This window comes from Parasteatoda tepidariorum, chromosome 10, assembly GCF_982258835.1.
Source record: "Parasteatoda tepidariorum strain Cologne lab strain chromosome 10, Ptep-v5.0, whole genome shotgun sequence".
NCBI classification, from domain to species: domain Eukaryota; kingdom Metazoa; phylum Arthropoda; class Arachnida; order Araneae; family Theridiidae; genus Parasteatoda; species Parasteatoda tepidariorum.
In genome coordinates, this window is record NC_141764.1 from 103,542,858 (window position 1) to 103,565,674 (window position 22,817).

Below are 22,817 nucleotides of genomic sequence, written 5' to 3' on the forward strand. Positions count from 1 at the left end.
GTATGATGGATGTTTCGAAATTTATTCTGCTGAGTTGAGCAATAATAAACAAAATAAATAAATGAATAAATTAAAGAAAAGAAAACAAAGAGCACCGAAAAAGAAGGACCGAGAAAGACGGACTAAAAATAACTATTGAAAAAGAGCACCACATGAACAATTAAATGAGCTAAACGACCGTTTCGGTTAGGCCGCTGTGCTCGAACTTAATGAAATGAAATATTAATTTGTAATTCGTAAATAGTATTTTTCTTTAAAAATAACTAATTTACAAGGGTTTTTCAAAGTTCATGGGAAAAAAACTTTTTACACTTCAATAAATTTTAACTACATGATTAGAACACTTAAGCACACGTAAGCATCACCTTTACTGTATTTTGATATGATAATAGCATGCAAATAATGCTTTTCCAACGAATGCTTTTTTTCTAAAAATTGCATTGCAATGAATAAAAGCTCACCTCTTCTGATAAGTTTTTTGATTTATCACAAGGTTAATCACCTGAGAGACTAATTCCCTGTGGCAGAATTTTTTCTGGCTTTCTGCGACAAACCTATCTAGAATCAATATCTTTCTGCAAGATATTTTTATCGTTATAAATATATGTGTAATGAATTTATAATAATAGATGCACTTCATGTTTATGAAAAAGCTTACATGCATAGAATAAAACCATGTAGATTTTTTTTTCATTTCATAATATAAGTTTAAATTTCTTAATAAGTTTAAATGTGCATAATCTTCAATAATAAAGAAAAATTGTAAATGTATAGATCTGCAGACAAAAATGCTTACTAGAGCATAAATAAAGATAACCCAGAACCTGTAATAAGATAGAACTTATAAAAATAGCTAAGAATGGACAAAAAGATTAAATTTATAAAACAACAAAACTGAATTTGAAGTATCAGCTTAAAACAGTATGATTTAATGTTTCATTATAGTAATTGTATCAGGTACAGAAACAAATCAGGTGAAAAAATTAATATTGAGGTTGAGTAATCAAAATCAAAATAATAAAATAATATTGACTATAACCGAATTCTAAAAGCAAAAAAATTAAAACAATCTATTTCTATATGAAAACAATTAGATTCGATTAATTTTGTGCTGACTTTTTGAAAAAATTTTATAAAAAAAAGAAGGTAAATAAAACCTTTTTCGTGATCAGATTAAGTTCAGAAAAAAAAAATACACAGCGCTTGCGATTTGTAACAGAAGTCTCACTGTATTGTGTAAATATATAGCATTGATTCCACACGAAGTACGCAGACGCGGTTTCCGACTCAATACTATTCAACATTTCGAAACGAAATCGTCTTCATCAGTGCTGAAACATCGGTATTAGAGCCATACTCATTGGATGCGATTTTTTTCACATGCGTATGGAAACCTATTTGAAAGTGTTTCGCCAGTAAATATTTTCCACCAATCTGGTTTTCATTCGCATGCCAAAAAATCGTAGATAGTGAGATATCTTAGGCTTTATTTCATTTATCGTTATATTGCAAGTGTTTTTTTTTTTTTTTTTATATCGACGGCTTAATTCAAAAGATATAGGCATTTTATCATCCGTTTCATCCTTGCTATCAACATCGCTACTAGTAAGAATATTTGGTTTGAATCTAGAACGTTTTTTTTTTCAATATTAGTAGCGTGGAAAGCTTCTTTCCCCTTTTCCTGTCGCTTTGCAGAAAAAAAAATCTCTGACATCGCTAGATATTGTCATTTTCCATCTTATTTCTTCTTCGAAATGGGCCTTGAAAAATAAGTTCAAATTTTTTTTTTATAATTATTGTTGCTTCACAAGAGCAACAAATAACCTTTTCGCTAGACATTATTTTTTTAAAAAAGAAAAAATCTTTTTAGGCATGCAATTTTCCACATAAGTGCCAAAAATATAAAACGCTCTATTCTCGCAAGAAAACACAAAAAGCAAATTACTGCGCTAGCGATAAAGGCCGAAGTTGGCAAATGTCCCAAAAATAGCTTAATAAAGGGGAAAAAATTTCTCCCCTTTTATATCCAGTTACTGTTTGTGTTGGACACGGACTAGGGAGATTAACGGAGGATCACGAGTGCTTTCCCCTTCCACGGTACGCTAGAAAAACAATTATTTAAAAACAATTCTGTAAGAAAATAATTTTACAGAACCATTATTGCTTCTGCAGAAATTTTCTGTTTCTGTCGAAATTATTTTTTTGTAAAACAGTTTCTGTTTCTGCAGAATCTTTTTTGAGAACTTTTGTTTTTGCCAAACCCAAAAATTTTATTTCCCAAATAAGAAAATCTTTCTGCAAGAACTCAGTCCCTTTCTGCGACAATGTCGCTGTGTCGCCGTGTTTCTGCCACGGGGGACTAATTGATGTAGTCTATATGTTATAGTCAATGAAATTATTCGGTTAATCTTAATAACCGTCAGCTATTATTAACCAGATTCTCATTCATTACTTTAAGCATAACATATATTATTATTGCAGTTACAATGATGTAAAAAGTTTTATTGCGTAAGCTTTTAAGTAATCCTCTCATTATCATAAATTCAAAGAACACTATTTAACCCCTTGCTTACGGTGTATCATGTTTTACCATCACATGTGGTTCATATGCTGTACCAGCCGTAAGTAAAAGGTTAATTTCATCTGAATAATTATTCAATTGCATTTAAAATAAAGACAGAACGACCCGTATAGAATGGGATGTCAAATTCAATTAATTATGACAGTGGACCGTTTTGTAATTTTTTTTCTGGGCTGTTTTTCTCTTTCAACAGTTAGATTAAACCCATCAACAGCTTATTTGAGAAAATTAAATTATTTCTTTTACTATTATTTCCTTTATATTATTATTTTGATTTGATTCTGTTAAAAAAAAATTTGTTCAACAAATATATATTTTTTCATTTATTGATTATAATTTTCTATTCATTTCGTAGTTGTTTTTCGTTTTGAGGAAAAAATGGCGACAGATTTCATTCCTACATGTTTTTCATCATGGTACTATCGTCTTTGTATGTTGGTTGGGAATTTATTTAAAGCATCGTGGTAAGGATCACTTTTCATGTATTTAAAATATTATGCACTTGTTTGTGTGTAGATTTTTCGATTCCTGGATGCTTCATGACACAGAAATCCACATTTTTAAATAGGACGAACGATTTCTGGAATATGACAAATTCACAAAAAGGCGCCTCTAAAACCGAAAATAATGTGCTGTACCAGTTAAGGGCGTACATACATCTTGGACACAAATCTCTATTGCGGTATGCGGGAAGTGTATGTTCGTTGTGTAAAATGTAAAAATTATCATTCATTATTAAAGATAGAAATTTCAGTTAAAAAGAATGAGAATATTATTTGTGATATGAGTCTTTTATACTACCATTCAAACTTTATGGGTTGTAAGTAGGACTGGGCGATATAAGAAATTTTATATCGTGATGCATCGTCAGTTTTGCATCACGATATAGCGATGTAACGCGATATAGTATTTTTGAAATTCGTTTACTTGTAAGGCGCAGAAAGTCGGATTTTCATCAAAACTTCATACTTAGATTGATTTAAATCAATTTATGAATTTGATGTATATGTTTTGCTTAAGAAAGATATTAATGTTATATTTTCTAAAAATGATCGCACAAATAACGAAAAATTTCTTAATTTAAAAATAAATAATAGAATAAAATAAATAAAATAGAAATTTATCAATATATTTACCTAACAATATAGAAAGAAATTTTAAAAAATAAGTTCATTAAAAATTATTTTTATGCTTATAACAAAGTGCTAAATAAATTAAACAAATAAAAAAACACTTTTAAAACAACACTATTTTTTATCATTATTATTTCACATAATTAATAAATGAATAATTACCGAATTCTGAACGAAAAAACAACGTAAGGTTTAATTTCTTAAAAATAAAAACTAAAGAATTTTGATATTTGATAATATATTCAACTGACAATATTGAAAGAAAATTAAAAAACACGATTATACTCCTTAATAAAACGAAGTGCTAAATGATTTTAAAAAAAGAAGTCGCTATCGCAAACATTACTAATTTTTTTTTTAATAAACAAAGTTGATTGACTTATGTCCAAATCCAAAAGAGGAAAAATAAGTTTTGTTATAATTTTATTTATAAAAATGAAAACAACTAAGATTTGTAAATTTAAAATCAGTAATGAAAACTCATTAAATTATTATTTTATCCAAAAACTTTTTAATAAATTAAAGTAAAGTAAAAAATAGCCTAACAAATTTAATTACTTTTTAATTTAATTCTTTATGGGCACCTTAAATTAGATTTCCGTTTATAATAAATTCAATAATGTAAAATAATACTTAAACATATAATATCAAAATTAACTTTCGCATTTAAAAATTAAAAAGAAGGTTTTGTTTAAAAAAAATTACCTAATTAATTAGGAAACACTTCTTTATACATTCTTTTCAATAATAGATTTCGTTTAGAACAAGGTAACGACGGCGATCACAAAAATTCAGTTCCACTGAAAATAATCTACAAGAAACGATATCAAGTCGCGATAATGGAGAACTAAGAGGTGCGGAAACGAGCATGCGAGATCACGGTATATGTTCTCAAAACTGATTTTGATTCTACCACTCATCAATCAAGGCCGTTTCAATATAACAATACGAACATCGTCTTCCCCAGCGCGAGTTGGCATTGGAACGTAAGAGATCCTTGCGCGTCTTGTATCGCTATATAGCTATATCGTATATCGCTATATCGCTATATCGTATATCGCTATATCGTATATCGCTATATCGTATATCGCTATATCGTTCGTCTTCTTTACTCGACGGCTTTAATCAGATTTCTGATGCATCGCCTGGAACGAAAGTCGCTGTATCGGTCTGCCGATACAGGAGTTAAATCGATATGTCGCGATATATCGATTTATAGCTTAGTCCTAGTTGAAAGCTATTCCATCTAGAAAAAAAAAATCCCCTTCGATTAGGCTAGAAAAGTGGAATCCTTAAGGAGACACCTGGTGTACTGCCTGCCGCTTTGTATAACGCAGCAAACATAGCAAAAACCAGTGACGATATCACAGGAAAAGGAATTGGAATTTTCGAATTATTTTTGTTCTCTGCGTGTTTTTATTGCTTTTGCATATAATTATTATTTGCATTTTTCCTATAGAGTATAAAAATTAAATTTCTCGCTCAACTACTTAAAACATCACTAACTATATGGACAAAGATAATTTATTACTACAATATAACATGTATTACTCTGACTATTTCGAAAACTTAAAAGCAATAATTCAATTATTCTTATCAAGAAGATTGATAACTCCCGAAATTCATTCATCCGATCAAATTATGCTCTCATACATTGCTGCCTTATTTGTCGTAGCACTTAAAACACAAAATGGAAGGCCTTAATTGTTTTTGATTTAATATTATGATTGAACATACAATTTAAAGGGTCTTCAATAAGGGATTCAATGATGCGAACGACAGATACAAAATCAGACACTAAAAAGCACTTTCTTTAAATGAACACACTTCAAACTAAGGAAGTGACAGTAATTTTGAAAATTTGGTTCAGTTTAGTAAGGAATGTGGTTGAGGTTTGGATATCGTAATTCTCTATTTAAGTATTTCAGTACTTAGGTTGTGAAATATTTAAGGGAAACAAAACACTTTCGTACACAATTGCGAAAGTCGTCCATCCAAAGGCGTATAGAAATATATGACATGTCAATAACTTATCGTCTTATTATTTAATTTACTTTTGGTAAAAAAAAATTTATTTACTATTGGTGAAATGTAAACCTTTAGATCATTTTAATCAACTTTTTACAATTAAAAAATCTGGAATTTGAAGAGAAAATCACTCAATATGTTCATGAAAAATAAAAATTTAAAAATTTTACTGTCCTCCTGACTTAACTAATGGATGTCATATAATGGAATGAGACCTTCCTGTTTTGAGGAATCCAAACCCGTTCATTCCACAAAAAATGTTCGATTTAGTGTTAAGAAAGCACGCTTTGTGCCTGATTTCGTTTCATAAAATATCATCAGCACTGATGCATAAGCATATTTAAGATCTTCCACCATTAAAACCAAATATCAGTACGCTAAAATCCAACAACTCAATCAAAAGTCATTTGGGCATTCTACTTTTTATTTTGCGTACAGAACATTGTAAAAAATATTAAAGGTTAATTACTGTGGAATAATTTCAGTCATAAAAAAGAAAACAAAGTTAGATGAAATAACCTTTTTATTCATTTTGTGTAGGATTGTATTTAGCATTTGGAATGCCAATCAATGCATTTATTCACGTTTGTACTTATTCTTACTACACGCTGGCAGCATTTGGACCTCATATGCAAAAGTTCCTTTGGTGGAAGAAATACTTGACATTCCTTCAAGTTGTAAGTATAGCTGATAGACAGTTAAGGGGAGATCTCATATAAAAAAGTTTAAGAGTTTTCTTTCTATATATTAATCAGAGGGCTCTGGTTTTCCATGAAAATTGAAAATTATTCAAAGATTCGATAATTTTTGCAATAAAACAGGTTTGGTATCGCAGAGTTGGTTTCCTTCATCAATTTGATCGTTTACCACAGTAACTTCATCCATTAATTTGAAGTTAATTTTTGGTTGCTATAAAAAACTGGCTGAATGTTTCCTGTCAAAGAGATCATTCAAAAAAAGCCAGAAGAGCTCATTCCTAAACTGATGCTTTATAGTTTTGTATTTATTGTTTTAATTGGATACCCAGATCGGACAGAGCTTTACATAAAGATTAAATAAAAACGTTTGAAAATTGTGAAACAGCACATTCGTTCAGATATCGATTTAAATATGTTTATCGTAAGATATTGCGCAATGAGGAAATATCGTAGTATTTTAATAAATCATCACCGCTTTCAGTTTAAAGCTTTTCGTTAGGAACATTAATCGAAATCAAAAATGTAATAATAGCAATACTAAGAAAGGATAATAAAAGAATTATAAGTACTAAATATTAAGGAAGGATTTTAAGTAAATATTAAAGGTAAACATCGTAAAACTAAGAGTAAAATATTCTCGATCGCAACGAACTATAGGGGGCGTTGTTGCATGAGACTAATACCTGCGATTTCTATATGAACAGTCATTCAGTTACTCTAGAGACGTCGTTAATGTAGCTCGTAACATTGCAACGTTCCTTCTTTATTGTGGCTAATTAAATTTAGAAAAGAAAAATGCTTGATATTCTCTCTTATGCAAACGAAAACAAAATGGTTTCTCTTTTTATTAGAGAAGGAATATTCAAAACACATCGGAAAAATATTTGTACATTAACAGAAAAAAATATGTATATTCTTATAAGAGTTAAAACCTAATGCCCGAGGAATAGTATTACTAAATTTAATGATATAACATGAAAGGCCCATTTAAACTTCACATTCTATAGTTTTAAGAATCATATTACTTTAAAAATTAAAATTAACAAAAAGTATACATAAGCCTCATAATTTTATGAAATTTAATTTTGTAAACAAAGTTTTTTGACAACAATTTTTACCAAAAAATTTCAAGTTTCAATAAAAATCATTATTTAGAAACTAAGAAACGTAAAATAAGGAATGCTGACGAAACAAAAACAAAAAAACAATTCTTTTTTGTCGCCATTTTTAGTGCTACGGAAATTCGTCTTTGGGATTTGCTAAAAACAAAACAAGATGCAATTTTATTTTTTCAGGAGGAAAATATTTTACCAAAAAAACGAAAATGTACCAATTCCCACAACATAAAACTTTATCTTGGTAAACGTACGTTTTGGAAATGTTATTTCATTTGGAATCTTATTTATCAGAGTTCATATGGCGATATGATTGTTTCGAATCTATGCTAAACTGTATATCGGCTCATTTTCCACCGAAATCCGATTGACTATTTTGATTTTAAATAAAGAGTTTTATTTTATGAATTGTCGCAAACATTTTAAGTGTAGATTGGCGGCACTTAAAAACCGCCAAATCTGTATCGGCGGTGGCGTTAATACGTAAGTACAGAATTTTTATTCCATACTTTTCTGAATCATATTACTTCAAACATTGGAATATACAAGAAGTATACATAAACACATAATGTTATACCATTTAATTTTTCAAAAAAAGTATTTCGAGAACAATTTTTATCAAAAAATTATAAACTAAAAAACGGAAAATAAAGAATTCTTAGGATAAAAAAACGATTTTAAGAATTCTTTACATTGAAATAAAAACTTTCATATTGTTTCTTTTTTTATTATTCTTAAAGTTCTTAATCAGACGTAAAAAACCATTCTGTAGAGAACCATCATCAAATGAAAAAAAAAATATTTACAAGCAAATTTTTTATTGTAAAAATCATTGCACTTACCTGTTTTATAATTCCCGGTGAATTCCAAAATGATAAGTTCCTTGTTTGAAAACTTTATTCTCAAATAATAGATACATAGTTTATCCCTTCATTACTTTTAGATAACGTACTACACAGCAAAATTTTATAATTGATATGAATCTGAATATGTAGCTAAAAACAGAACAGCTGAATTCTAGTTGAACTTATTCTTTCAAAACTAAAAAATACTTACCAAGATTAAAATTAATTAAGAATCAGCACAAATGGCACTGTTTCAAGTAACTTGGATAATTTTTTATTGTTGTTTTCCGAATTATATGGATACAGAAATATATACTATTCTATAACGAAGAAGAATATGCTATAACTATTACAATTCTGTTTGTTCTGAATTCATATTTATTCACTGGAATGACGAAAGCAATGTTGACTTCACTTTAATTCGTACTGAATTGAAGACAGAAGAAATGCATTTTACCTTAATACACACATCTGTAACAGTATCCGAAATCGGAAGTCATCAGTTGCAAGTTTGTTGATAATAGAAATAAAAAATTATTGAGGAATTTTTCTTCAAATGTTTGGCGTGTTCTGTTCCTGAAAGATTTACTAATATTCTGGAGATTTTTTTCAAGTTCTTCGGTCTTTTCCTTAGGGAAATTTTGTTTCTTATTTGCTGCTAAAAAAGGCGTCTGATTCTGTCAATGAATTTGATGGAACTAAATGAAAACGTGATAAATTAATGTCTGATATTTACAGGCTCCCGCTAGACGGCGTACTCGAGCGTTGCGATCGCGAATTGCTGTTAAACAACACCTTTTAAACCTTTATTAATTTTATACTCACGACAACCAAAGAAATCTGGATCTTTATGTAAGTCAACAAGATCATACCTCGTTATTGATCCGTACAATGAGCAAGGATTGTGAATGCACGCTCACATTTACATTTCTCATCAAATTTTTATGCACTATATTATTTTGAACAAATGTTATTCTTTTTGTTTCTAGAACGTCCCCCTACTAAGTGTTATTTAGATATGCATGTAAAAATTAGTATGAAAATATGAGATGAATTATATTATCGTAATCTGCATTATGGATAGATTATTAATATGGTAAGCTTTCTGAAAACACTTTCAAAGTTAAATTACGAAATATTAATTGAAAGTGGGTCATTAAAAACCACTTTTGATTGAAATACGTTTTTATGAACTCTCTTCCGTGTGTGTAACAATGGAATCTTGCAATTAAAGTTTCGATCACTCAAATCTGTTGCTCCTAATAGAGATAAACACTTATTATCACCCATAAAAATTTAGACCACCAAATGATTAGGTGGAAAGCTAATATTTCAACTGGTGCACTCTGCTGGATGAAACTAACTGTGTCAATCGTTTCCTGACCGTTACAAGCATCATTTATCGTCATAATATTGCCAAATTTATTGATCAAAGAAATTTCGACTAGAAGTAATGAAATTAAGTCTGAGATTCTATGTCTGATGACTATACATGTTTCTTAATTGCAACAAACAGAACTTAGTGTCATCGCTCATCGAAATTGCGAGCACTTTGCGACCAGCAAAAGAGTTCAAATTCATAAATTCACAATTATGCTTGACTTTAATACGAGTTTCATTCGTGTTCAGGGTATTTCAAGCAAACTTATCTCTATATTATGAGTTTAATCATTTTCTGACTTCTACATTCACAACCTATGCCACCACATTATTAACAGACAAGAATAATTTTTAATTCAAATTACGATAACTTTTCAAGTAGGTAGGGAACTCAGACTTCAACTGTGCTTGTCTTATTTTAACACGTTTGATTTCGACATGATTCGAGCGAAATTTATCGGGCAATCTAACGAAATTACTACTACTGCCCTCTTCCCTAACTGTTTTTAAAATCAAGTTTCGGTATTAACCGTCTTTGTGTGCTTTATCTAAGAACGCTTGTTTAAGGCTGTTTGTCGAAGGCTCCGCCGTAATATGAAATGCGAATGATATGATATTTTAAAACTGCTGTGAGTTTGTAATTGTTACTCAAGATTGTTAGGTCAAGTTTAGCTTATTTAAAGCTAGCGTTGTCTACGTGATTATTTTGAAAATGGCGCAAAACGCCAATGAGAGTCACAGTTTTCCAAGAGTGAAAAGCGTTTGCGGTCTAATTTTTTAATATTTAAGAACTAACTCCAATTACCTGGCCTCATAAAAATTTAAATAAACTCAGAGTATGCAGAGAGTTTGATAATTTTTATGTAAGTGGAAAAATGTTGCCCAAAAAAAGTTTAAAAAAAAGAGCTTTATAACTCTCTAAAGTCCAGATAATTCTTCACATTAAGATTACATATATAGTTTAAAATCCTCGCATTTCTTCAAGTGTAAGGTGCGTTAGCTATGGCTTTTTTTATTTCCTTTGCTGACTGATTTTCCAAAAACAGCGTTAAAAGATAGGACAAGTTAGTTATAACTTTCTACCGTCCGCCATCATTTCGCAACTACCACTTAGAGCTTTTGACTGAAAATGTCATCGCAATTGTTAATTTGCTGACTGATTGAAATCTTCATCCTAAATTTCCCATTTTGGAAAAAGATTGATACGCTTTAAATATTCCTTATTCACCAATTATTTCAATTTATTAATTATTTTAAATATGTAATAAATGGCTTCTGTCTTTGATATTTCAGGGTCAGTTCATCGTGGGACTTACTTTCATATTTTCGACTATTGCTCTTGGATGTGAAGAATTGGAACCCATTTTTATTATTGTTATACCATTCGGAATAACTCTTTTACTTTTATTTGTTAACTTTTATAACAAAAACTATGTTAAATCAGACTAAAAACAATTCATTACTTGCGATGTAATATTTCATTATTTTATTTGAAATTAATTCATATAGGACATATTAATAAGCAATTATAAAATAATACGTAAAACTTATACTTAAAGGTATACATTTCTTTTATGAAAATACAACACTATCAAGCTATTCTATTATCTTCTCGGAAACTCAATTACTTTCAATATCCAGATTTTACAGAGAAAAGTGAAATGAATGGATTTTTAAGAAGTGGGTGAGTTCTGCAAAACGGAGTCAGTGAAGTCACTCTGAATGGTTAAAACGGATGACTTAAATTAAACGAATTCAATCCATTTCATTCTTAAATAGAAGTTTTTCCCAATTAATTTAAAAATTTGATTTCCCTAACTTACCCACGACATTCACTTTTAAATTATAAATTTTAAACTCAACGAATGCTAATGGTAGTTTTTAATTAAACTGGTTAGTGTCGTTTCATAATTAAACTGGCGACAATCATAATTGTTTGTAAATGTCGAGTCATTATTGAAACAGAAGTTGAATATCAGTTGTAGGAAACTTCATATATTTCTCTGTTGCTGTCATTATACCAGCAATGGTTATAGTGACATAAATTACGATTACTTTTATGATGAATCCAATAAAAATGGTTACGATTATTATTTTCATAAATTATGATTAGTAAAAAGTATGATTGTTTACTTTTGTTATTGTTTACTTTTTGACTTTTACATGAATCATCAACGATACTTGAAAGAAATGCTAATGATATCATATTTCTGTTTTAATATTTTAGTTATGAATTATTTGCATGTAATGTTTTTGAGAATTTTGTAACAAATTTTTAGTGTCGTTAAAATGACTCCTTCTTGGAATTGAATGCGTAAAAATATTTGTTAAATAAAACCTAATTTATATGTTCTGTAGTATTATTTCCTTTTTAAAATAAAATGTATTTTGAATGGAGTGATAATTTACTTCAATCAATCATTCTCAGATAAGTTTGAGATGCCTTTCGACTCAATTGTCAAAGTGATAGGAATTTTTTTTTAAATATGGTTGATTTTTTGAGTTAATTTTCACAAACAAACTGATATTTAGTTCACTCCTACTATGTAAAATACAAAAACGTCACCCAAACATATTTTGAGATATAAAGTTTACCGTATTTAAGATTTTTAATTCATTTGTGACCAAATTATACTAAAACAATCTCGCAATCGGCAGTTTTGGAAAGGTAGCAAGTCAGTTGTCTGTTCTTAGGGTTTCTTTTTTATTTTTATTTTTATCAAATTCTTTGTTTTCGAGCAATTTGCATTATAAGAGTTTTTTAGCATCGCTTTTATCAATTTAAACTGTAATAAAATTAAATTTTAAAAAATCTAAAGATACACAAATCTGCAATTTTAGATGACTGAATAAAGGCATCAATCGAACAGCTTTATTGCTAAAAGGATTTAAGGCAAAGTCCTTCGAAGTTCTAAAATTGATCCAGCGCCATTTCTCCTGCTCTAATTATTCCTTCATTTTATGCCTTTTTTAAAAAGTATTGTACTATCGAATCGCATTATATCATCAAAAGCTTGTTAAGAAAAAATTTTTCTTCAATAAAACGAAACTTAAAAATGTAACCTAAAATCCATGACGATGAGGCCTCTTCATGAAAAAGAAAGTTTATTTTAGAAATAATTTTTAAGGGAAGCATGCAATCGACTACTTCCTGTGATGTAGCATAAAATTCCTCTTCTCGATGTTGTTTTTCCAAGGAAAAAAAATATATATATATATAACCTCCACATGCTTTATGGCAATGCAAGTTCTTTTTAATAATTTTCTTACCGCTACAATCGGAATTTATAGTCAGTCTAACATAAGGAGTCAGTTTAATATAAAGAATTTATTGTTAATCAAAATTCCGTCTACTTTTTGGCTAAGAGGAGTGTTCAAGTATCACAGGAACTCGACGGCAGTACATATCTCAATCGTTTCCTGTCTGCCTCAAGCAGAAATTATATCCTCCAATCTAAATCTGAAATGTTCACTGATGCAAGTTACAAATGTTATTTAAATAGTGCAACCATTTTGTCATCAATTCGTATTTAGGTCACTCTCAACAAATAAAAAGTAAAAAGTTGAATTGGAGAAAATATTTTACTTTCGCCAGACTTAATCAAAAAACTTGATGCACATTTTCGAAATAAATTTTTATCACTTTCCAAAATGTTGCTCTCACTGCTTTTTTTCTTTCTTCTTTTTAGATTTGTCGTAAAACAAAATCATTTTTCTTTTACTACTCGAAAAATACAGTTTAAAAGTTTTGAATCTACTTTATCTTTTTCTCTTCATTTGTTGCGAAACACGATGAGCTCAAATTACTGCAGAGTATAGTATTTTTTTTTTTTTGCGTAACTCGACGAAATCATTTTTCAGAAACAAACCAGATTTATTTGCTTCGATGAATCGTCGATAACGTCCGAACAGTCTAAAACCATGTTTTAAATTCCAATCCTCGAAAGAACAATTTATTTATTTATTAAAACACGCGTTTTCATCTGATTCATTTAACTTTACTACAGCATTTTCCAAGGTAATTTTTATGTATAAAGAATAAAAGAGAGGCTGCATAGTAAACAGCCGATTATTCTTAACTCAAAATGGATTATGAATTTCTTCTTTCTACCTCTGTCGACGAAGCTGGGTGTGAAAAATTATACTACAACATTGACGACGATTCTGAGAAGGATTGTGATAAAAAGAACAAGTTCAAGAGGTGCAGTTTCATCACTCACAGTCTATTAATTGTTCTAGAAGGAACTTATTTCGCATATTTAGTCGGTGTTTTTTCTACTATCGAAAAAAGATATGCATTCAACAGCAAACTCTCGGCTTTCATGCTCATAGCCGATAGCATCAGCGCTACAATTGTAAATGTTTTCCTTAGAGAGAGAGTGCGAAATAACAGGCACTTCTGTTTTGGGACATGCCTGACAGCCATTAGTTGCTTCCTCATTATCATTCCTTATGTTGTGCATGGAACATACAACCAACTATTGCTTATTTTCCAGTTCGGCGATTATTTAGAATATTGTGGAAATGAAAATGATTTGAATGAATGTTTAAAACATTCATCTTCGTCCCTGTTGGTCTTCGCAGTTCTTTTCACAGCTAATTTCTTGAGGGGTTTCGGACATTCCTTATGCTTTCCAGGCGAATCGTTGTGTGTGTTGGATACAAGCAATTGGAAAGAACAATTGTCAATAGATTTCAGTAAGTATTTAAGTTTTACTATGTTAGGTAGCATTCGAGGGAAAAAGAATATATCCTTATCGTCACCTGTTCGCGTTAACTACAATCGCAAAGATGCCAATAAGAATTTTAAACTTGCAAAAATCAAAAAAAAAAAAAAAAAACATTATTCGTTTGCAAAACGTTTTAATCAGTTAATGAATATGTTTGGCGATTCGCGAACGCAACGACCTACAGGGGGCGTTGTTATTTGAGACAAATTCCTGCTAGCAGAACAGCAAGATCATCAGTTCCACTGAGATTTCCTCGGTGTTGCATGGTAATGTTCATTCTTTATTTTGGCTTATTAAATTTAAAATAGAAAAATTTATGGCATTCTTACGTATGCAAGTGAAAACAAAATGGAATATCTTTTTTTTTAAAGAAAGATCATCCAAAACACAAATATTTGTAAAAAATCTTGTTATTAGATTAAAAACTTAGTGCCTGAGAAATCGTTTCACTAAATTTAATGATCTAGTGTGAAAGGTCTATTTAAATTTCACACTCCATACTTTTCTGTATCATATTACTTTAAGCATTAAAATCATGTAAAAGTATACAGAAGCACATAATGTTGTAGAATTTAATTTTGAGAAAAAAAAGTTTTTTGACAAAAATTTCTATCAAAACATTTAAAGTTTCCTTAAAAAATCATTATTTATAAACTAAAAAGCGTAAAATAAAGAGTGCTTATCATAAAGAAAAAAACGATTAAAAAAATTCATCATATTGAAATAAAAAAAAAATTCATATTGTTTTTTTTTCTAGTCTTAAAGTTCTTAATCAGACGTAGAAAACCATTTTGTAGAGAACTATCATCAAATTAAGAAAAAATATTTACAATAAATTTTTTATTATAAAAATTATAATATCTTCATCTTGCTTTATAAATCCGGAGAATTCCAAATGAAATATTCTTCGTTTTAAAATTTTATTTTCAAATAACATATACATCCCGTCATTATTTTCAGATGACTGCTGATGATAGGGAAAAAAATTTTAATTGTAAGATCTCGATATGAATTTCAATATGTAACTTAAAAACATAATAGCTGAATTCTAGTTGATATTATTCGTTCGAAATTAAAAAAAAATACTTACAAAGAAACCGATGAAAAAATTATTAATAATCAACACAAATAATACTATTTCAAGTAATTCGGATGATTCTTTAATTGTTGTTTTATGAATTATACAGATTCAGTAATATATACTATTCTATAAAGAATAAGAATATTCTATAACTATTACAGTTCTGCACTTTCTCAAATCACATTTATTCATTGGAATGAAGTAAGCAATGTTGACTTCCCTTTAATTTGTAATAAATAGAAGCAAAAAAAAATTATTTTACCGTAATGCACACATCTATAACAGTATGCAATCGCGAAATCAGAAACACGTTTGTTGATAATAGAAAGGTAAAAATTATTGACAAATTGCTCGTGGGCGCATTCTGTTTCGGAAAGATTTACTAATATTCTGGGGCGTTTTTTTCAAGTTCTTCTGCCTTTTCCTTAGGTGAATTTTGCTTCTTATTTGCTGCTAAAAAATGGCGTCCTACTCTACAAATGTTTCTGATAAAATTAAATGTAAAAATAATAAATAAAAGCCTGAAACTATTCGCTAGAAGGCGTGTTCAAACGTTGCGATCGCGAATACTAAAAGCACCCGTAAAGATATTGGGATTAGATATTCATTTTTTGAGCTGGTCGCAAATTATTTGGGAATATTAGATAACGAAATTTGTAATTTATTAGTTGATGCCTAATCAGAAAGCTTTACGGAAGAATATGACAAAATGTAAGAGTATAACGAAAAATTTGACACTGTTTGCATTGAATTCAAGGTATATTTAGAAAAATCCGCCACATATCAAGAAAACACTTTGTCTGTTGTTGCTGAAGAGACAAAATTAAAGCTTCCTAAAATAAAATTAGTTAAATTTAAAGGAAAAGTAAAGGATTGGTTAAGTTTTTGGGGTCATTTTAGCCGAATACACGATGATCAGTTAAGGAATGACGAGGTTCAATGTATGGTTGTGGAAAGTAGAGCGAAGGAAATTGTAGATAATTATTCAACCATCCACTGAAAACAAAGTCTTAGAAAGTTTTAAAGCAAAATTCGGTCGGGAAGAACTTCTCTTCGAATATTATGTAAGATAACTATTAACTTTAGGGGTGAAGAATGTGATGAATAAAACAAAGATGAACTTAATGCACTTTTATGATAAATTGGAATCTTATCTGCGCCCATAAATCTATTGGTGTAACAAAAGCGAAATATGCCGCCATGTAGTTTCCATGTAGTTCCGTACAGAGAAGTTTCCAAATTCAATTCTAAAACTAATGTCAGGCTTTTGGGAAATAATAATTAAGATAGTTAGAAATCTTCTTCGTCGAGTTTTAGCAAAAGCCTACCTTTCGTATGAAGAAATGATCAGTGTTTTATGCGACTGCGAGTCAGTTATCAATTCTAGATCTCTTACGTATCTCACAGATGATCTGGATGATTTAATACCTCTCCCTCCTTCAATGTTCTTACAAGAAATTTCGACGGTGGGAGTACTAGATTTAGATAAACTAGATCTTAAAAGACGTTACAGATACCAACCAATCACAAGATGCCAGCCGAGGAAAAGATTCCGCCGCGAATACTTGCCTGCACTTCTTCAACCCCGCAAGAAGAATTATTATTATGAGATTATTAGGTTAGGAGACGCTGTATTGATTGAAGACGATTTTAAGAAAAAGGTACACTACCCGTTGGCTATTAAGTTATTGCTGTTTATCCTGGAAAAGATAAGAAAATGCGTGTAGCAAGGCTGAAAACAGCAAATAGAAGATTTTTGAGGCCAGTGCAGCGAATTTATTCTTAAATTTCTTAATTCGGTCAACGCCTATTGAAGAGGAAAAGGTTTCAAATATCAAGGAAGACGACGTTCAAGAGCCCCCATGTACACTACTGAAGTGGACGAACTGTGAGAGTACCATCAAGATATTTGGACCCTTAATTCTAAATTTAGATTCGATATTAGGTTGCTTGATTATTTCAAATAAATAATCAAAAGGAAGGAGTATTATGTAAATCTATAAAAATAGATAACGATTAATGATGTCATTAGTTTGACGTGTATATAAAAACGTAAGATTATCGAGTCATATTAATAATTTTGAGTGTTCATGTAAAAAGATTGTTGTTCTAAAGATTTTTAATAAAATGGTTGTTTTGATAGAGAGCAGATATTTATATCAGAATTTTAAGTTACTTTTATAGATTTGATAAATCAGGTGGATTTATTAGAGGCACGGAACAGTTTGTGAAGTCTGCGTGTGTCTCCTGAACTGTTTGTACAAGGATCATGAAATTTGGTTCCAAAACGTTATTTTGACCCACAACCAAAATATCATTTAAATTAACTCGTTTAAAGGGATACGTAAAGAACGAATTTTTCTTATTAGATTACACACCATTAAAATTAAATAACAGATAATTCTGCTTTATCAATGATTTAAAAGATAACGCAAGTTATGTTACCTGGGATATAGCTCTATTTAATCAAAAACAAATTTCACTAGTAATCTGCTGCACGTTCTTCAATTAATATTTATTTTTGATTCATAGTGTCAGGAAAGATCAAACAAAATAAACGTGAGGCACAGCTACGGAATAGGTGGTCTGTAAACTATCCTTGTGTTTATTTTGTTTAGAATAACTCTCAAAGATTGTTTGCATAAACTTATTTAACGGCAATTGGGTACTTGCACTTCAGGAAGAAAAAAACCTCCCATACCCCCACATGTGACCTATGACGAAAAAAACCTCCCATACCCCCACATGAAAGTTGAGCTAAGTTTTCTCAACACAAGTTAGAATGTTAATGAACGACAAGTTAATTAAATACAGAACAGTATTGGACAACGAATTAGTTGCAGTAAAATTCACTCTCGTCTACTTCTTTTACTTAACTTGGATATATTTTTTGCTTTTGTATTTTACTGTAACCGTGATATATTTTTTTTATATGTACCTGGCAACTTCGATGCATAATTAGTTTGTTTATGTTCCACATGGCTTCGTGTCTGTCTTTGTGTTAAGTCTATGCGTAATTATAGAGTGAAAAAATTGAAATCATTGAGAAAGACTCCTTGTGAAAGAGTTCAGAATGTGTCACTTAAGAGAAGGCTTGGCTCATTGGAAATAGAATGGAAAGAGCAGTTGCTAATGTAAACATATGCCACGCTTCAACAACCAATCAGGATCGTGATGCCGACACTACATCACTTGCAGGTAGCCCATTGATATATATATATATATATAACGTCGTTGCCGAGTGGAAGGATTAAAACAGGTCATAGGTCGGGAAGGAGGGTACAAAATTTATTTATTAATTATTAGACAAGAGCAGTCATGAGATTGAGTGAAAGTGCACACGAAAAGTTGGGCTCCTTGGTTATATGTTAGGGAAAATCTTGCAAAGTAAAATCCGTAAAATGTCTTAATTTAGGGAAAGAGGGAAATCTTAGTAGTTGCTATTGGTTTATGAGATAGATCGAACGTTTCCCACACAAGAGCAAAGGGAAAAATGTCCTGCTCTTAATTACATGCATACTTGAGCCAAAAATAGATTTAAGAACAGGATGTGGCTTTTAAAAGTGTGAGAAAGTATTTCAAATAGAATAATTAATTAGGAAGAAGTTTTATAGCAGAGAAACTAACATAAAAAGATTAATTGAAGCTTTTTATGTTACATCCCCCCTCGCCAATAATGTTTAGTTAGAATCCCAAAATTTTGAAATTATCCATTTGCAAAATCTTCCCTATGGTAGAAGTACAAATAAAATAACCAAATTTGTAATGGTTACAATATATAAAAGTAATATAAATTATAAAACATTTACATATATTCTCATTGTAAAAATTTTAACACTATCAAAAATCTGTAGTAGCATTATCAGCAATTTTCAGATTTTAATTTTCAACAATTTTTTTGACTTACAACAGTTTTTTAACTATAAAAAGTATTCTTCATAATAACACAATTTAAGTTAACTCTTCAATCATGATGACAAAAATTTATAAACATTTGTTGTAATTTGTTGTGTAATTTAAAGCGTAAAACACAAAAAACATTTTTACAAGAAAAATTTCAATCTGGAATTAGACTTGAGTATTGTTTACCTTGTTTGAAAACAAAATAAAAAAAAATGACACATTGGTTGTTATTGTGAAGTCCAAGACTTCAGTATTGTTTTTATTTCACTTTATTTACCTTTCATTTTTTGTCACTTTAATAGCAAAATATTTGGAAATTTTTTTTTTCAAAATCACCTGAAGTTAGGAATTAATTAATTTTTTTTGGATTTGCACAATTCTGTCAACATAATTTTGACAATGTTACGCACCATTATCATATTTAGTCTCAAGAATATTAGAAAACACACGACAATTTTAAATTTTGCTATTTGAATTGTTATTATATTTTTTTTTTATTTTTTTTATGTCCAAAATTTGCCTTCTATAACATTTCTTCTTTTCACTCTTTTATTTTTCTTTTCTTTCTACTTTCTATATTGTTTATACTTTTTCTTTATTGGTATTTTTATTGCAATTATTAACCCGGATTTCAGGAAATATGTAAAGACAAATTGCTTTTATAATCAGAAAAGGTGATCAGTCTTCTCAGATTTTGCATTACAACCTGTTTAACACAATCGTTAATTAAAATCCAAAACAAACTTTCAAATTCAATATGGTATTAAGGTAAATCAGTTTTTAATTTTTGACTGATCTAGCTATTTTCCTTATTTTTAATCTGAAGTGCAAGTTTGGTTAATTTGCAAATTACCTTTTTTTTTTTTTCATTTATATCTTTCATTTTGGACATAATAATTTTTTTTTTCTTTCAAAAATTTTAGTTCGGACATTTTTTAAAGTAATTTTTGTACAGAGATCTTAATTAATAATTCAATTTGTCACAATTGTTAGGGAATTCAAATATTTTATTTCTATTTCTAACGTGTTTTTGAAGTGAATTTGGTTACTAATACTTTTCAATTTTTGTTTGATCATTTTCCTATCTTTATGTTGTTTGTCTATGGAAATGTCTGAGCTAGAACTGAGCTATGAACTAATTACCAACGTTGGACTCAAGCATTAGTGTCTGGTTGTACTTCAATTTAAATTCTAACAACAAGTATTTTATTCATTTTTCCAAACTATTTGTATTAGTTTCAACATTTCTTGATTTAATTTTTGCAACACCGTAATTGCATTCACATATCTAAATTAAATTTCAATAATTACTGCAGTTGCATTACGAAGAGAAAAAAAAATTTTAATGGCATTTTCATTTAAACCCTAATCACTGTAAAACAAAAATATAATTTCTACTACTCAAAAAATCATAGAAGCTGTAACACATAAAACAATATGAAAATAATTTCTCGAAACACTTTTCAATCAAATAAATCAATTAACTGAAAATAAAAATTTAAAGAAATAAAAATTTCAACAGTAAATACTATCAATATATAAAAAGTAGTTTCACTTTGAAACATCAAATATGGGAAAAAATTAAAATCATAATCATTTAAGAAATTGATTTATGAGAAATGTAAAAAACTTTAACTCATAGGATACCTGAAAAAGTTCGAATTAGTCCGAGATATTTTGAAAACCACAACAGAGATGGGAATGCGTTGAAATTCCGTAAACACAATTCCAAAACCAAAGACGTGAGCTGCTAGGGAAAAAATTTGTTTGTTCGTTAAGATGAATCGTAAATTAACACCAATAGTGACGGAGAAATTGAAGCTTATTTTTCTTTTGAATGTCGAATATTTAAGTAGACCATCGTGGGTGTGAGAACAATTATTCATCGACGATAAGATCCAGCTCAGCACTTGAGTGGCAAAATCAACGCTTTCTCAAAGGGATAGTTTCAATAAAACATTTTAATTATCAAGAATTCGATGCAGTTTTTCTTTTTAGTCCAAGGAAGGAATTGAAGCTCAGCTTTCTAGTATTCTCAGGAACGTAGACAAAATATGCAGCATAGACATGGAAAACGGATGCTCGTTTTGTTCCACTGTGCGTTGGTATCATTTATAATAAACAAAAAGTTTTGAGGAGTTTATTTTTTTTGATGAAGATACTGGGTGAATTAATTATTGCCATAAGTTGAAGAAGAATTTGACTGCTTATTTACCAAATGTCCATTTGAAAAAATGATTTGAAGTTATTCCATATTTTTGATGTACCTTCTTCCGAAGTTGATTTATTTAATTTCAAATGAGATATTTAATATCTTTAATGTACCGTACGAACTGTACCCCTTCCCGACCGTTCAATCCTGGCGACTTATAACGTCGTTGCCGAGTGGAAGGATTAAAACAGGTCATAGGTCGGGAAGGAGGGTACAAAATTTATTTATTAATTATTAGACAAGAGCAGTCATGAGATTGAGTGAAAGTCCACACGAAAAGTTGCGCTCCTTGGTTATATGTTAGGGAAAATCTTGCAAAGTAAAATCCGTAAAATGTCTTAATTTAGGGAAAGAGGGAAATCTTAGTAGTTGCTATTGGTTTATGAGATAGATCGAACGTTTCCCACACAAGAGCAAAGGGAAAAATGTCCTGCTCTTAATTACATGCATACTTGAGCCAAAAATAGATTTAAGAACAGGATGTGGCTTTTAAAAGTGTGAGAAAGTATTTCAAATAGAATAATTAATTAGGAAGAAGTTTTATAGCAGAGAAACTAACATAAAAAGATTAATTGAAGCTTTTTATGTTACATATATATATATATATATATATATATATATATATATATATATAAATTGACTGTTTATTAAATTGAATGTTCATCAGGAAAGTTACTTGATTACGGTAAATCTAAACGATTATTATTTGGTCTCTATCAATCATTAACAACATACTTTTCCCTGCCGAAAAATACCGAAAACAGTTCTTATTTATTTTAATGAGTTGAGCTTCTAAAAACTTGTTTTGCTTAATCTACTAACGTAAATTCACAAGAAAAAACAACAAATTTTAATAGTAATAAAGAATTTCTTTAAGTGGTTTTCTAACTGTTGATTTAATTATTGACTATTCTTCGTGTTCGGAGGAAGAATATTATATTTGTATAGTAAAAAAAAGCATTTCACATTGCTCGTTAATTTTGAAGCAAATACACATCAAGATTAAAAATGAGAAAGAAAGAATCACAAATATTTAGAAATCTTTTATCAGATAAGACGGTGTTCATGGTCCAAAATATTTCCCCCTCTGAGAGATGTTGTTATTTAACGC

General features: G+C 29.5%; 1 protein-coding gene across 1 annotated transcript in view; it reads left to right on the plus strand.

The window, feature by feature from the left end:
• The window catches only part of LOC147803186 (very long chain fatty acid elongase 4-like), a 51,540-nt gene extending 39,377 nt beyond the window's left edge, over window positions 1–12,163 (plus strand). The window contains exons 6-8 of the mRNA XM_087153556.1: window positions 2,937–3,045; window positions 6,283–6,419; window positions 11,074–12,163. Coding sequence (XP_087009682.1) covers window positions 2,937–3,045; window positions 6,283–6,419; window positions 11,074–11,229 — 402 coding nt within the window. The 3' untranslated portion in view covers window positions 11,230–12,163. The remainder of the gene's footprint in view (window positions 1–2,936; window positions 3,046–6,282; window positions 6,420–11,073) is intronic.
• The last annotated feature ends 10,654 nt before the right edge of the window (window positions 12,164–22,817 follow it).